A 17492-nucleotide genomic window follows, 5' to 3' on the forward strand; every position below is an offset into this window, starting at 1 on the left:
GAGAATAGACTTACGCAAAGCTAGCGGGCAATAGGGGATGCTAATGGTAGTAGTGAGAATAGACTTACGCAAAGCTAGCGGGCGATACGGGGTGCTAATGGTGGTAGTGAGAATAGACTTACGCAAAGCTAGCGGGCAATACGGGGTGCTAATGGTGGTAGTGAGAATAGACTTACGCAAAGCTAGCGGGCGATACGGTGTGCTAATGGTAGTAGTGAGAATAGACTTACGCAAAGCTAGCGGGCAATACGGGGTGCTAATGGTGGTAGTGAGAATAGACTTACGCAAAGCTAGCGAGCGTTACGGTGCGCTAATGGTGGTAGTGAGAATAGACTAACGCAAAGCTAGCGGGCAATACAGTGTGCTAATGGTGGTAGTGAGAATAGACTTACGCAAAGCTAGCGAGCGTGACGGTGCGCTAATGGTGGTAGTGAGAATAGACTTACGCAAAGCTAGCAGGCAATACAGTGCGCTAATGGTGGTAGTGAGAATAGACTTGCGCAAAGCTAGCGGGCAATACGGTGTGCTAATGGTAGTAGTGAGAATAGACTTACGCAAAGCTAGCGGGCAATAGGGGATGCTAATGGTAGTAGTGAGAATAGACTTACGCAAAGCTAGCGGGCAATACGGTGTGCTAATGGTAGTAGTGAGAATAGACTTGCGCAAAGCTAGCGGGCAATACAGTGCGCTAATGGTGGTAGTGAGAATAGACTTACGCAAAGCTAGCGGGCAATAGGGGATGCTAATGGTAGTAGTGAGAATAGACTTACGCAAAGCTAGCGGGCAATAGGGGATGCTAATGGTAGTAGTGAGAATAGACTTACGCAAAGCTAGCGGGTGATACGCTGCCCATGGTAGCGAGGCTGGGAAATAATGTTACAGCGCCAGGAGTGCACTGGGTGACGGACATGTGCGCTATATAAGAAGCCACAATTATTATTGTTATTAATATTATTCTGAGACGTCTGTGGATGAAGTGCTACAATATTTATACAAATAATTTAGTATATCTCCAGTTCTTTTATACATTGTTATTTCAAAATCTTTTATTCATCCATGATTATACTTAAAAACCAAATTAACCTCACAAAAAATGATTGGTACTTATAATCGAATGACCAGTTTTTCTGGGCATTTTACTGTAATTCTCCACAATTGTGTACCCACAAAGCACCAAGATGTGTTTGGGCATCACACATTGCTTAGCAATTAAGATTGTATTAGCAGTTAAGATCAATCTTAGCTCTATGTGGAATTGAACCCTGCTTGTAAACACCCGTTAAAGTTTGGTAAAGTGGCAAAAACGCAAATGTTGGAAGAATTTGCCTGGGGTACATACAAAATAAAAACACTTTTAGGACCATTTCTGTATAATCACTTGAAATACTTTCGCATTGTTAAAATGCCTGGAAACAAAATTATCAAGTAATTCGGTTTGTTTTAGAAACAGAGAGAATATAATATATAATATAATACTGTCTTAAACATTGAAAAATATCAATGTAGGTCATGACCTTTGACTATTTCGGTTGGGTGGAAGTAGGTCAGATCCTGCAGCCATTTGCGGCCGCTATGTATTTTGGCACAAGCCGTTCACGGCCGCTAAGGTGTTTTAAAGAGTTAATGTAAGTTGTGAAATGTTACCCAGCAGTAATGACATACCACTGCAGTTTTTTAACTAGAAAATATAAAAACTGAAAACAATATTACGACATTTTAAATCAAGAATACAGATCTGCACAGAAAATCTTTTTGCCAAACACATACATCTCAAAGATCGATAAACCCCTTTTACCTGGATTTCAAAAATATGCAAAAGGCTTAAGAAATCCATACAAATTGCAATAAGGACCTTATATTTCTGAGCCGACGCTTGGCATTTCTTTATACATGCATATTTGGATATTACTAAGCACACACTACCATCAAATGGATGTACATGCGTCTGTACAGATTAAGAGGAAATAGTCCACCATGATGATCCTCATAATCATATCTGTTCCATCGGTTTCAGATCAGCTGAGACTTCAAACTCGCAGCCAGTTGCCTCGATAACGTCCTGTATCGTCGCACCCTCTGCAATCTCAATCAGCGTTAAGCCTGTCTCGCTGTCTACGTCAAAGACACACTGCAGGGGGAAACAGATCGAACCATGTTGTCGATATTGACTGCAATTGTAACAAGCCCACATTTTGCATACTGATATTAGCGATTTAAACGCCCCCCCCCCCCTCAAACCCTTTTTTACCGATCTTACACATCAACATTGGCCTATTTTTTCTCACAACCCAACACCCCTACTTGCTAACCTGTGGTGAAATACGTGAAAACCGTGGAAAATTTTGTCTGCTATAGTAAGCTTGAGCAGTGCTATGAAATCGGGCCTCGTCCACTAATGCTCACCATTTCAAGAATCATAAACCTCTTTCCCCAACCCCAACCGTCCCATCTCTACCCCCAGTGGTCAACTAATGTTTCTCACTCCCGACCCCACACTCCTCTGGCTAAGGCGCCTTATCAAAACTTTCCCCGGACAACTTGTGGAAGGTTTTCCCGAAACCATTTGGGAACAACTGCTGACTCCCAGTAGATAGCAAAATCTAAGCGTGTGCGGTTTTACCAATATTAAACAAATGGCCCATAAAACTTTCCTAAAAAACTGTTCATGGAGTGTACACAGAATGCACAATATTTTGTTGAGGGATAACAAATTAGCTCCGGGAAAACGTTTCCGCAAGCTATCCGGGAAAAGCTTAGCTAAAGTTCCTAACAATGCTCACCATTTCAGTGATGATTCTATCCACGCACTGCGTACCCGTCAGAGGTAGAGTGCAGGAGTCTAAGATTTTATGCTTTCCTCCTTTGGCCTGGTGCTCCATGGTCACGACTACTTTGGTGCGATCTGCCGAGACCAGATCCATAGCTCCGCCCATCCCCTTCACCATCTTACCCTATTAAAAAAAAAATAAAAAATACAAATATGTATAATAATAACAGTGGCTTCTTATATAGTGCGCATATCCGTCACTCAGTGACGCTCAAGGCGCTTTAACAAACAGTATTTTCCTGCAAGGTTTGTGGGACTATGAGTAACCGTAACAATTGTAAATGCACATTAAAACAGCTATCAAATTTGTTATAAAAATCACTAAAAAATACTTGATCGTATTTTAAAAGAAATAACCAAAGTCTGAAGCACTATCAAGTCCAAAACAATAAAACACCCGCATGAGTCCCGGAAAATAAGTAGCTCACCGGTATCATCCAGTTGGCCAGATCTCCATATTTAGAAACTTGCATAGCACCGAGAACCGTCAGATCAACATGACCCCTGGATAAAAGAGAATGTTAAATATTGTCAACGCCGGCTTATAGTGCAAATATACAAGTTCGGAGTTTCATTTTACCAGCCTACAACTCTATTCATATAAGTGATATCCATTTTAAGTGTTACAATATCAAACGCTTTCTCCAGAAGTCGATCAGAGCATACTGATCGAAATTGCGAGTTCAAACCAACAGTTTCTTTCAGAACAACCCTAACTCGTTTAGAGATTATCATTACATGGTGTTACCGCAAACCTTTCTATATCGTATTTCCGCCATGCAAAATTTCAAATCCTACAAATGTTTTCGTGTTGTGTTTATGGAGAAACATAGAGCAACCTACCCTCTAATCATTGCAAAGGAGTCGTCACTAGAGAAGAACGAGGCACCAGGGAGGACGGTTACCGTCTCCTTACCAGCATTGATCAGATCGGCATCTTCCTCACCCTTCCTTGGAAATGGACCCTGGACACAAAGACATGAACATAGGGTGTCATTGCCGAGTGGCTTAGAGTATCAAATTCAATTTCTGGTGATTAAGAGTGTGGGTTCGAATCCCGGTCATGACACGTGTGTCCATGAGCAAGATACTTTACTATAATTGCTTCTTTTCACCCAGGGGTATAAATGGGTACCTGCTAGGACTTTTAGTTGTCGGACCTTCGTTGTGTTGTGATTGGTCAATACGCAATGGAGCGGAGCTGAATGGATTGGTCTATTGTGATGGTACATGTACTTACCAATCCGAGTACGCCATTCTCACTCTGTAAAAGAACCTTAACACCAGGTTTGATGTAATTACTAGCCAGCATTGGCATTCCGATACCGAGATTAGCTGATGAAAACATTTCAGTTAAGGGTGCACCTCAGGAAACATGAGTGAAGTTTCAACTTGAAAGATCAAAAATTGTATTATCAGCATGGCACTCACCTGGCGCAAAACAATGCATAGCGCCCTCATGTGATAGTCAATGCAAAGTAAATAAGTTAAATGGGGTATGCAAACACAACATACATAACTTCAAGTACGGATTATTTTTCATTTGACTATCCATTTTGACTATGAGAATAAGTGAGTGTTTGCTAGCCCAGTACGAGTAGGTGTTTGAGTAAGAGTATAAATGCCATCAAAATGGTACTCGAGCACAAGTACCATGTAGTAATAAGGGAACCAATGTGTGGTGAAGAGGTTTTCAACTTGTGGTTTAATCCCAACGAGGCCTGGTTCTTGATAATTTTAGCGAGACGAAGTCAAGGTCAAAAACATCATCACTTTTTGGTCAAAAAGTAAAATAAATGCAAAAATCATATTGTTAAATGATTTCTTTCAACACAACACCCCTCCAGCTAAGAAATGGTAAAGAAGAAATGGTAAAGCGGGTAAACAACCCCTTATAAGGGAATGCTAAGCGCCTCACGCGTAACGCGTAATGTGGCACAACTGTTTCAGCCGTTGCTCTCGACCAATAGGAATGAAGAAACTGTCTTATAAGAACAGGTGCATGGTCGCGTGTCACGCTTATGAGTTAACACTTTTTACCAGTCATAAACAAAAGGTTTATGCACACCCTCGTGACGCGCTCTCCACCAATAGGAGTAGCAAAACTGTCTGAGGTATTTATGAATAATAATTTAAAAACAAGCCTCAATGCGCTGTTATGTACAAAAATAAAGTTAGACTAAAGTCATTTTGCAGAATTGTGTTTCCAAAAGTTACAAGTCCTGCAATACTTGATAAAAGGATACCATACATTCCGTCTGTGAACTCCAGCGCTGCTCTTCGGATAATTCTCTCTCTCATCATCGCTGCTTCAGACTTGTTCTCTTCACTTGCTTCATCTTTCCTCAGCGTTAGCCTCTGTGAAATAAGATCAGTATTATAGACTGGGCAATTAGTACAATTATTATTGTGTTGAACCTTGCACTGGCATCATCAAGGCTACTGTTTGACCATGGTCTGCCATTTTGCCCAACTTAGTCGCCTGACGTTTCGACCCTTCTGCTTCAGACTTGTTCTCTTCACTTGCTTCATCTTTCCTCAGCGTTAGCCTCTGTGAAATAAGATCATTAATTTAGACTGGGAAATTAGTACAATTATTATTGTGTTGAACCTTGCACTGGCATCATCAAGGCTACTGTTTGACCATGTTCTACCATTTTGCCCAACTTGAGTGGTCTGACTTTTCGACCCTTTTGCTTCTGGTGGGACAATAACGTTTATAAATAACATAATTTATCTACCTATCTATCTATCTATGTCATTTGAAATGACCACAAGTAACGGTTACACACATCTACAATATCTTTTCAGAGGAACAAACATTATCCAATATAAACCTTTATCCTAACAACTTATCAAATTAAAACTGCACCTCTATTCTTTTCTCAAACTTCTCTCCCTTGACGATTCGATGGACATAGATGCTGGGTACGTGGATGTCATCGGGGGCAAAGGTTCCAACGTCCACGATTTCCTCAACCTGGAACAAATGAAATAATTATTTTGAGTAAGAGGAAACAGTCCACATAAATGTTATGGCTAAATTGTACCGCTTACTATTTTTACAAATGGGTGAATGGCTGTTCTGATACCAGGGGCGAGAGTCATTACTAAAGAAAAAGTCTGAAACTTGGATACAAATTCAAAGGTTTGTTGAAATGATGCAATTTCTACCGTTTGGTAACCCCTGGGGTTATAGATTCCAAGGAGCTTTTGGAAACAGTATCCAAAGCACTAGAGAAATAGACCAATGAGCAGGATTTCTGTATTTGTTAAAAAAAATATTGTCTGATTTTCTTGAGAATTTGTTATTACTATCACAGGACTCGGGAAAGTACTGAGTATACAGTGCTAACACACATCGGTGTATGAGTAAAAAAACAAAATTAATATTCTTTATACCCGAAGCAAATTTAACATCTCTTATATTATTGTTATTATTATTATTATGTATGTTTTGTGTCTATCCCTCAACGCTTAGTTAATGGTATAAAGCGCTATATAAATGCATGCTATTATATTATTATTATTATTATTATTATTATTTCATTTTATCGCAGCATGCAAAAGAAAGATCTCATTTTCCTTTGTGCCGGTAACTCCTCGAGCCGGGCTACGTCCCGTAGCCTTAGATCTCAAGGGTCTTTCTCAGGATCCTCGCTGTTCCCAAAAGCGCTGCCTTCTGTAATAGATCTACCCTCACATTTGTCCCTATTTCATCTAGATGTTTCCCCAGTGCTTTGGGAATTATTATTATTATTATTATTATTATTATTATTATTATTATTATTATTATTATTATTATTATTACAAAAAGTACCCAAACCCTTTAAGGAAACATCTCAAAACTTCACCTCAGCTATGGTGACTTTGGCAGCCCGTGCCATGGCGGGGTTGAAATTCCTAGCGGTTTTTCTGAAGATGAGGTTGCCAGCTCGGTCTGCTTTCCATGCCTTGATGAGGGCAAAGTCACCAGTTATTGCCTTCTCCATAATGAAGTCTCTTCCATTGAACTGCCTCGCCTACAAAAAAAACAGTCATTGATATAATAAATGATAAATTTTCATTTGATATTTTATATCTCATGGGGTGTCAAGGCAAAGCAGATAAGAGCACCGGACTCAAGCTCTGGTGTTTGTGTTTAGCAGAGTTTGGGTGGTGACACTTGTGTCCCTAAGCAAGACACTTAACTATAATTGCTTCTCTCCTGCCACCCAGGGGTAATTAGGTACCTGTGAGCGCAGAGATGGTTCTTGTGATTGATTTAGCTTAGTAGCGCATATTCGTTGCACAGGCTGTATACTCCCCGGGTAGCTGAGATGGTTTAAGAAATGAACAATTGACTACGGGTAAAAATGTTGGAAGCGCTTAATGCCCTCTGGGAGTGTCATGCGCTTTATAAATACATTATTCGAAGTGGAAAATAAGAGTACCAGTTATTGAATTTGCAGATTTACCTCTCTGGGTTCGCTTGTGATCTCTACAGTGCCTCCATCACCGTATTTGATCGGTGCTCCTCCTAAATGCACCAAGGTCCCAAAGGCTGTTGGGGTGAAGAAGGCTGGTATACCCGCTCCACCAGCACGGATTCTCTCTGCTAGGGTACCCTGGAAATAACAAGTCAAATAATTTCAGGGAAATAAGAAAGTGCCCGTAAAGTTGGAACGGTAGGAACATTCTAAGTGTGTGCACATGGACCATTCCATTTGACCACCGGAACGTTCCATAGGGATATCAAAAATACTCATGCGCAAATTCACTCGGATTGCTCCGATTACTCCTGTCCAATAAATTGGGGACAATTTGTAGAAGGCACTTTGAACAATGATTTCTGATGCCCAATAAATGCATGTTTCCATTTTTATTTTTGTCATTATTCATGAGAGGAATTTTGGAGTAAGTTGCAAGAGAATAATGAAACAAAAATGCTGCAAAAATGTGTATGCTTTCAGATGCAAAAAAAAAAGGCTCCAGGCCTATTTCTCAAAAACTACGTTACTTCGGAGGAAGTCGTTTCTCACGATGTATTATACTATCAACAGCTCTCTATTGCTTGTTACCAAGTAAGTTTTTACTAACAATTATATTGAGTCATTACCTAAAGTGTCCAGAGTGCCTTTAAAAATATATCGTGTCTGAATACAACAGTTCTTGATCTACCTGTGGTGTGAGTTCAACTTCCAGTTCTCCGGAGAGATACTGTCTCTCAAACTCTGCATTCTCTCCGACGTAGGATGAGACCATCCGCTTAATCTGCTTGGTCTTCAGCAGGAGACCGAGCCCAAAATCATCCACACTAACAACAAAGAAAAAATCATAATAAATCAATTCATTAATCCTCTTTTATCTTAGAAACAATTGACACTATTGGTAATTGTCAAAGACCAGTCTTCTCACTTGGTGTGTCATATTCTAGCCAAACTAATAACATAATAAGACATTGTGACATATTTTCTAGAAGTATTTACCCAGCATTGTTACTGACTGCAGTGATGTCTTTAACTCCTGATTCCAACAGACCATTGATGAGATTTTCTGGTATCCCACATAAACCAAACCCTGTAGTCAGAGGATAAAAAAAACATTTAAAAAAGGGGATTTAAAAAAAAAAAAGTTTTTGAACAAATGTTTTTGTAGACACTTGGCACGTTTGGTAATTGTCAAAGACCAGTATTCTAACTTGGTGTGCCCAACATATGCATAAAATAACAAACGCATGACAATTTTGACTCAACTGTAAAGACTAGTCTTTCACAATTACCAATAGTGTCCAGTGTCTTTAAAAGAATCAGCGTTAAAAGAATAACTTTTTGGTTTTACCCAAAAAGTTTGATAAATCCACAGGTAAACTCTGTGTGGGCCTTGAACTTTGCTCTTGATATGAAGGGACATCGCAGTTTTCCCCTGGTAAGGGCCACTTCTATGTATATTTGTGTTGAACCTTACACAGGGCACCAATGTAAAAGCACAGGGCACCACGGCAATTGCCCGGCTACTGTCCCTGTGGTTTGATTCGGGGCCTGTACTTGGGTGGCATTCATAATCCTTGGAACTATAATGGTCATGGATAATAGTTTTACCTCCAACCAGGAGAGTTGAGTTATCTGGGATGTCCTTCAATGCCTCCTGCGGGCTGTCGTAAATCTTAGCATTCCTGGAAAAGCCTGTTGACAAACTACGAATGCTGGTCTAGATTTGATAAATAAATAAGAAGACAAGAAATTAATATATATTTTTATTTTAAATTCAATTACAAATGAAATCAAGAAAGATATTTACATTTAAAAAAAATTTTGTTTTTTTAAATACACAATGAATAATAATATTTACAAGGAAAAGTATACTGTTTTGTCTTTCTGTATAATAACACTTTATTGTTTTAATAACAAAGTTTTCAACAAGTCTTTAGCTGCTTTGATCATCATATTTACTGAAATTTTCAATTAATTGATCATTATTCATATGATATAATTCATTATTAGCTATTGTTTAATAATAATATGATGAATTGAATTAAATTGATATTGAATTAATGGTCTTCGGAATGATTCCCCACCGGACAAACTATCCTAAACTCCGAGTCCTTTGTTTTGATTGATTGAGTTTAACCACATGGATTGGATGGAGCATGGATGGAGGTAGGTAGAATTAGTTTGACTTTTATTTTTTTATTTTTGAGTTTGAGAAATTGAGTTTAAATTTGACCATTTTTAAAGTTTATTTAGTTATAAATGTTATCAAATAAGGCTTATTTTATATTCTCAATGTCAGATCTAAGTATTTTAAAATCTAAACATTAAAACTAAATATTCAAATCCTTCAATACCTTCAAATAAACTGCAGTAGACGTCTGATGCAATAAGTTTGCGTTGCGAAGTACGAGTCTACAGGACGCCGCCATGTTGGATTGTGCAGAGCTGATCACAACCTCAACCCAGCAGGTCTGTGACACAAGTTAAATGTAAGGTGAAAAAGAGTTCGATGTATTTTTGCTTAAGATTGAGGTTGAATAAAAATACCAAACATGTACAAGTCGCTTCTACATTTTGACCAAATTAGTGAAAACATAAACACACCAATCTTGCCAATAATTGGAGAAAAATGAAGAAATATTGTGGATTGAATAGTTTTGGCTGACATGACATTGTTTACTGTCGCTTGAAACAGTTGTGAGACTCTGTGTTTTATTAAACTGTTAAAATATTTGGGAGGTAAATGACTAAAGAAGTGGCTCACATTAAACAAGTTTATTAATTTGACAGTCAGAAAAAGTGTGACTAGCTCCTGTCGAGTCGTAAGCTCGTAAGTTGTGCTTTACTATTGCAAGATTTTTTGTCATTTTGCTGAAAAAGTGAGGCTTAAAAACGCTTTTCTTATAATCGATGACAATGGGATCATTATGTGTGCTGAGAAGATTAAGAAATGTCTCATTTTCTATAAGAAAATGTTTATTACAAAGTGGTTCGTCGTCACACACGGAAAAGTTTAGCAGCTCAAGCTGTTGGAATCACGCCCTCTCGCGGCAGGATGTGTCATCTCCTTGTCCACCAGTTTTGAAGAAGTTTCATTCTTCTTCAAGAAAATATCAAGAAGGATGCAGAACTTCTGCAGAACCCCCACTCCTGAAACTCGATCAACTATCAAACCATCTTGAGATAAGCGATGCCGAAACTGAAGACATTTTTACCAAAGACTTTGAACTTTGCAACGAGTTTGTTTCTGAAGAGGAGGGGCGTGTCATCTTTGATGAAGTGGAAGACTATTTGGAGGATGCCGAGTATCAATATGCCCATTGGGATAATGTAAATATATTTTATATCTTTGAGCTTGCAGAGTGCCTCATATTTTGTTATTCATTACTTTTTTGTTTGATGTTTTAAGTATTTTGTGAAAATAGAAATTGAGTTAGCTGATTGCTAACTGCTTAAATTACCAACCCCCCCCCCTCTCACACACACACAAAAAGGACAATCAATCTAAATGTATAGGACCTATATGTTTTGTTTGCATAACTAAACTATGCTCAACAAAATTGTTTTATGGATGGCCTGTCCTTTCGAGTCGACCCTAGCTTGTAAGTTGTAGCAGGCTCGAAATGTAGACTAAAAAAATGCAAATATTAATATTAATAACTTTATTTTGTTATTTTTGAGCTGTTATCTGTTTTTTTCAGTCAGGTCGGTTGTGCAATAAGGAAAAACAAATACTTTATTATTTTGATGTTCAAATTAAGGTTGTCGCAACTTGAAATAATTTTTACAATTCAGATTTCAACTTCATGTTGATTTTAAAACTTAAAAAATGTTGGGCAACTGTTGAGTTGTGTTTGTTTGTGTAGATGATCTTCCCGTCAAGGAACTCAGCAAACTTCCACAAGGGGGTATAAACACCAAACTGGCAACAGCCAATTTCTCTCATACAAAGTAAAGATTGGTTCATTGTCTATGGATTATGAATTGTACAAATCAAGAAATTTTGATTTAGTAACTATTTGATGTCAATATACTTATTCTAATCATTGTGAAATTAGCGTTTAGTTCGGTAGATACGAACCATAGCTTTGTAGTTGCAGTACCATAGGGCCCTATTTCATAGAGCTGCTAAGCACAAAAATTTGCTTAGCATGAAATTTCTTCCTTGATAAAAACAGGTTTACCAACCAAATTTCCATGTGATTTTCAGGATAAGCAAACAAAAGCTGAATACCAGTAACAAGCACTATGCATTAAATGGACATTTAGCTGGTAATCCTGGGAAGAAATTTCATGCTTAGCAAATTTGTATGCTTAGCAGCTCTATGAAATTGGGCTCTGGACTGTGGTGACCTGGCCATGCATTAGATTTTAGATGCATTCATTCCGTTTAATTTTCATAACCTGTCTTCATATTCCAGGCAATCCACGGCTACAGAGAAACTGAGAAATCAAGATGGTCAGAGAAGAGCCAGGCTATCCTACACCGTATTAGACTAAAGGCGTTTCCTTCTGGAGAGCACCAGCTGTCCCTTGTTCATGTACTCGATCTAGCCAAGGATGGATATATTAAACCCCATGTAGACAGTGTAAAGGTGATTGAAGATGACATCATCGATGACATCATCGGTGTAGGAAAGAAATTGATATTATTTTTTGTTTTACCCATTATAGGCTACATTGTACAGCGATGTTTGTAAGCACTGTTTACTCAGTACTTTTTAAACACACATCGACGTATATGGGTAAAACCAAAATTAACATTGTTTATCCCCGATGCAAATTTAACATCTATTGAAGAAACTTTTCACTGCATTTACTCTCATTTGAAAACCTGTGTAAGGAATGTGGATGAATCAGCACAATTTTGCTTTGAAAAGTTCTGGGACAGAAGTTAGTCGTTTTTAGGTGAGGTTCGTCAGAGCGCACATTACTCAGAACAATGGGTTTACCTGGCAAGTCTGCTGCCACCTAGCATCCCAAAAGTCCCCCATTGTTCATTTGAAATTCTTTTACAGACAAGTTTTAGAAACATTTGTATTGTTTCCAGAAAGACACTCATGCCCATGCTGTCTGGCCAGGACTTATTTTGAGATGTGTGACAACAAACTTTCAATATCTTGTATTTTAAACTTGAACACTCTATTCTTGTTCACAGTTCTGTGGCACCACCATAGTAGGCCTTAGCCTGCTATCTCCTGCAGTCATGAGACTGACCAAGCAAGATGACCCCCAGAGCTGGGTCAATGTGGTTCTCCAGCCTGGATCACTCTATATCATGAGGTATAAAGACACATGAAGTGAGATACTTAGGCTAGCCTTTGACAAAGATGCTGGGTGAGGGGAAAGGGAGTGGTTAGAGAGTACACTTGCCAGGTATAATTCCTTTGTTCTCCACCTTGGATCACTCTTTATCATGATGTAAAGTAAGAGGGTGAGATACAAAGGCTAGCCTTTGACAAAGATGCTGGCGGGTCAGGGTTGTCAGGTTTGTTATTTTATGCATATGTTGCAATACACCAAGTGAGAAGACTGGTCTTTGACAATTACCAATAGTGTCCAGTATCTTTAATCGCTGTGACCTACCAGCAATCATATCAAATAGTGTCAGATTAATAGCATTTTAGAAATGTTTATATCGATTTTGTATTCGCCTTGTAAAACACTTAAAGTGAACTGTGTTTTTTGTGTGTTTTTTTTAACAGAAATAGAGTTCGATACGAGTTCACACATGAGATTTTGAAGGACAGCGACTCACTCTTTAAAGGTCGGAGGTTACAGCGAGACAGACGAATCTCCGTCATGTGCAGGAATGAGCCGGCTTGAAATGACCGAGGAGTTTTTTTGTGTTTAAAGATGATATTACATGAAGGACGCCGAGATCTATATTTTAGAAACTTGTTTGCAGAGCACATCACTGACAGTTTTCTCAATCAGATGTGATTTGTGCATTTGGAAATAAGGAACAGTTGTGATTCTTAATGTATACTCGTAGCTGTCAAAGTCCTGCAGGGGGATGAGATGCAGACGCCTTATACAGCGAGGGCGATAGGAGACTTTCTGGGATGATAGGTGGCAGCAAACCGGGTAAAGCCATTGTTGTTAGAATTATGCGCATGTTCGGAACAACGTAAACAATGGTAATTTACCCGGTAGGTCTGCTGCCACCTTGCGGTGGAAAGTCTCCCATTGCATCTATGCATCCTGGAAACACCATGCCTTGGTGTCCTTGGTGAAATATTTCAATAGAAAGTAACAATTTCCTCTTAGGGTGCCCTTTACCAAGGAGAAACTGCCTTGGTGCCCTTGCCCTTACAAACATGAAGCATGCAATAGTGACCACTGCCTTTAATGAGATCATTAAGTTTGTATGGAAGTAACTGAATACTGTTTTCATTTATTGTAATGCAAATTCTTCAAGAAGAACTTGCATTTGATGTCTTAAAATTAAACATTAAAACAAACGCTTTGACAGAGTGGCCAATGCAGCAATGGAGACGTCACTGAGTCTTATTTCATTGAGAATAAAATTTAGAATTGTCATGATTATAAATGTGTATAAGGCTTAATACCATAAGACTTTTTTTTCATAATTATGAGATAAATGAGTTATAATTATGTGAACTAGCTATATTTAAAATTTATTTCATTTTCATTAATAATAATTCTTATGACTTTTAGCAAATAACTATGAGATATCTTTAGAAGTCATAATGAGAAAAATAAATTCTTTCACAGTACCACCTATTACTCCTTTTCAAAATCATGTAGAACAAAAACAAAACTGGCGGGATTGAAATTGTTAAATTTTTCAAGAGGAAAATTCTTTAATCCTGGGGAGGAGGGGGAGTCTTAAAACACTATGCAATGAAATCGTACTTTAAAAGTACAAAAACAGGAAAAAAGTATGAATCGAGGGAAAAAGTTGTGTTCAAATGAAATTGTCAAGGAGTTAAAAAAAACAGCTTCAGAAACGCAGCCCTAATAAAAACATCATCTATGAAGCCCCGCCCACCGCCTCCTTTATTAATTTTGACCACCGTTATATTAGTAGTGCGCCCGCTACGGTTGTGCGGGAAGTAACATCAGCGCCCCCCCCCCCCCCCCCCCCCCCACACACACGCACACAAACAATAAAATGTATATAAAAAAATAAAACAAGGCTAACAACACGAAAGACCAACACTATGTTTAACAATTCTGATATAAAGTAGGTTCGTATTGCTCCCCCCCCCCCGCCCCCAGCAGTGTCCACAAGACAATGGCGAGATATCCGACTCTTTAATTTGCGGTCAATCAATTTGCTGCCCCCTTGTGGCTGGATCGAGACCCCGCCCCCACACAGGGTAGCACAGTCCGATTTGACAACTTTTGCGCTCCCCGTCATTATAAAACGTAGATAAATACCAAAATACGCTTAAGCCTTCAATGCATTTTCGGTCCAGAGACTTGTTTCTTCAGTACAGTTCCTTATTATACTGGAGCTTGACAGAAAAGAAATAGGCGCACCGGCGCGCCGCTGCAGCAGCCGATATCGCAGTAGTAAAGCTGTGGCAAAGTGAAAAATTAATGGGGGACGCCATCTTGTGTCACTACGCGTCAAGAAGTAGTTTCTTTTTTGTGATTTTATTTTATTCCAAGCTGTATTTAAATAAAAAATCTACAATTTCTTGAAGAATATATATACATTTTTGTGATTTGTTCATAAAATTCATGTTGTTACTGAGATTTTATGATTTATGATTGATAACATGGGCTGGCGTAGGGTTCATGCTTAAGCCTATTTGCGTGTTATTTGAGTAGTGATAAGAAAATCTCTTGTTTTGGCGCGACAATGTAGTCACTTTTTTAGCGCACCCTGATTCCTTTCTGGGGACATCCCGTTCACTTTTTATTCCCTTCCAGCATTATTTTAATAACCTTGCTACTGCTGGTAGAGGTAGCTTTTGTATATTCACCGTTTTGAGGTAAGAATTCGATAAATTTGTCTGTGTTTATGTTTTCTTTATAAACGAGACCATTCGCCGATGTTGAAGGAATGCATTGTATTTTTACGCTAATGTAACGCTGTGCATTTTTGCCTTAACGTGTAACGATATGGGACTTGTCAGAACTTGATGTGGTCGTGAATTTAATTTTGGTGTAGGCCTATGATGTAAAAAAGTAAAATAATATACATTATAACCCAGTGAGACTGGAGAACTAATAAAGGAATAGGGTTTCTACTGCCTACTTTTCACTGACTGGATGGAGTGAGTAAATTGGTTTTAAAAATTTCTTCAATTCAATTTGTGTGAATTTAATTTTTAAAATAAAATGTTGATAATTTAATCATGGAGGTAGAAATTGAACAAGGGTAAAGTTGTTCTGTGATGTTTCTATATTTTTGGTTGCGTGGAATTGTTTGAATTTTGAATATTTGTGGGTGTCTCACCGTCATGCCAATTTGAAAATAGGCCCAACGAACACATCAAAAACATCCACTTCATGGAATGTTTGCCCTGGCTGTGCTAGTATTTACTAACTGCTAATGTTCGTTCATAATTGGCATGTTTGTTGTGTAGTCTGTCATGTCTGTTTTTTGCTGACAAATTTCCAAAGTAGACCTGCCACTTTTTATATGTTATACTTCTTGTTACCAAAACCAATACACCAATTGAGGAATTAAAGTGTTATTTCACATATGAATGAAAAAGTGGCTGTCATGTCAGATATGGAATTTTTTTCCCCAAGATTAATCATCCTGTTTATTTAGGCAGCACAGTATTGCGCACCACCCACCTACAGCTCTTGTTTGAATCAGGATCTTGCCCAGATGTGTTCACTGTATTCTTAATTAATCTTAGAAAATTCACTTTCCGGCTAAGAAATGTGCAAACAATTGATGAATTCTCACCGACTTTCTTAATCTGCATCGCCTTTGAAAACAAATGTGGTTGCTACCGATGAATTGCTGGTTATAGTCAGCCAGTTTTGCGCGCAGCATACTACCACTCCAGTGAGTTTCTCTCTCCAATATACAAGCATGTATGCTGATTAATGGTGGTGGTCACACGTGGTGCTTTGTCACAACATGGTTTGGGTCCTAAGCCGACAATGCCGACAACAAGTCTATAGAGTGCGGACAACATGCTGACAACAAGTTGCAAATACCATATAAACAGCAAATAAACCAAAGATATATTCAAACTATGTTTGCTTTGTAATATAAACAGAATTGGTATAGAAAAACTTCACGAAAAGTGTGAATTCATAACCAGAAAAAAACTTAAATGACACGGAAAGCGGTCGGACCATCTTGGCTTAAAAAACATGTTTGGACCAGTCCATTATGATACAACAGAGGGTGGGGGGTCATGTGAAGACCTTCACTGCAGTGTGCACAGTTAAAGGTTTTTACATGACTGTTTTAATATTGGACCCTTTTATTTTTAGTTGGCCTTAAATTTCTTGAACTCTAACTCTTCATCTCATTTTTATACATTGTAATTGATATTTTTGGTTTTCCTGTAGGCTTTAGTGAACTTCAGCAAACATGAATGGAGAAGTTCCAAGTGTTCCCATTACCACATTGTCTGGAATTTCAAGTCTCACCGATTGTAAGTATTTATCTGTTCATTTTGGCTCACATTTTAGAGAAAGAGGTGCGCAATCTTAGAAGGACACTTAACGTCAGAGATAACTGTTTTTCCACGAACTCGGTTTAAAGGATGCTTTGGGCTATAATAATGGCAGGCCGTGTTAGTTTACACAGTAAAGGAAAACCACACAATTTGGGGTATGTTTGTGTGGATTATTATGCTCTACGTTAAGATCTTTGCAACCATAACTTCACTATAAATGCTTGTTATAGCCCAAAGGGCCTGATCCGAGGGTTAGGAGTTATAAGCAGGTGATGTTTTTGGTAACGCCTTGTGAAAATCTCTTTTGAGTAGTGTTGGTTCTGAAAAGAACCGGTGGTTGATAACTCACAGTATGCTCTGATCCTCTTCCCTTCTCCTGAAGACGATCCGAGCTTACTGATCAAAATTAAGAATTATTCAAACATCGGTTCTTTTCAGAACCATTACTACTTAAAAGAAATGTTCATATGGTGCTACCGCAAACCTCACCTAAGAAGAGACGAAGACAAATTAACATTAGATCTATAAACATTCTTCAAGTGGAGATTTCATTCATCTAACAATTTTCTG

At 38.4% G+C, this 17492-nt stretch overlaps 3 protein-coding genes across 3 annotated transcripts in view; 2 read left to right on the forward strand and 1 right to left on the reverse strand.

Moving 5' to 3' along the window:
* Positions 1 to 940: 940 nt before the first annotated feature.
* Positions 941 to 10311, reverse strand: LOC117297311 (succinyl-CoA:3-ketoacid coenzyme A transferase 1, mitochondrial-like). The gene is made up of 14 exons (XM_033780276.1): positions 10283 to 10311; positions 9654 to 9770; positions 8908 to 9016; positions 8296 to 8386; positions 7988 to 8123; positions 7285 to 7434; positions 6682 to 6849; positions 5700 to 5807; positions 5074 to 5185; positions 4068 to 4162; positions 3671 to 3792; positions 3256 to 3331; positions 2781 to 2951; positions 941 to 2128 (listed from the first exon to the last, which is right to left on the reverse strand). Exons 2-14 carry the CDS (start codon positions 9726 to 9728, stop codon positions 1991 to 1993), a joined length of 1551 nt encoding a protein of 516 aa, XP_033636167.1. The 5' UTR covers positions 9729 to 9770; positions 10283 to 10311; the 3' UTR covers positions 941 to 1990.
* LOC117297312 (alpha-ketoglutarate-dependent dioxygenase alkB homolog 7, mitochondrial-like) lies at positions 10099 to 14111 on the forward strand. Its single transcript, XM_033780277.1, has 4 exons — positions 10099 to 10629; positions 11721 to 11894; positions 12458 to 12582; positions 13005 to 14111. Exons 1-4 carry the CDS (start codon positions 10210 to 10212, stop codon positions 13123 to 13125), a joined length of 840 nt encoding a protein of 279 aa, XP_033636168.1. The 5' UTR covers positions 10099 to 10209; the 3' UTR covers positions 13126 to 14111.
* Positions 14112 to 15082: 971 nt separating this feature from the next.
* LOC117297477 (nipped-B-like protein A) overlaps positions 15083 to 17492 on the forward strand; it is a 46510-nt gene continuing 44100 nt past the window's right edge. The window contains exons 1-2 of the mRNA XM_033780536.1: positions 15083 to 15266; positions 16813 to 16898. Coding sequence (XP_033636427.1) covers positions 16835 to 16898 — 64 coding nt within the window. The 5' untranslated portion in view covers positions 15083 to 15266; positions 16813 to 16834. The remainder of the gene's footprint in view (positions 15267 to 16812; positions 16899 to 17492) is intronic.

The sequence above is a fragment of the Asterias rubens genome, chromosome 12 (assembly GCF_902459465.1).
Source record: "Asterias rubens chromosome 12, eAstRub1.3, whole genome shotgun sequence".
NCBI lineage: Eukaryota > Metazoa > Echinodermata > Asteroidea > Forcipulatida > Asteriidae > Asterias > Asterias rubens.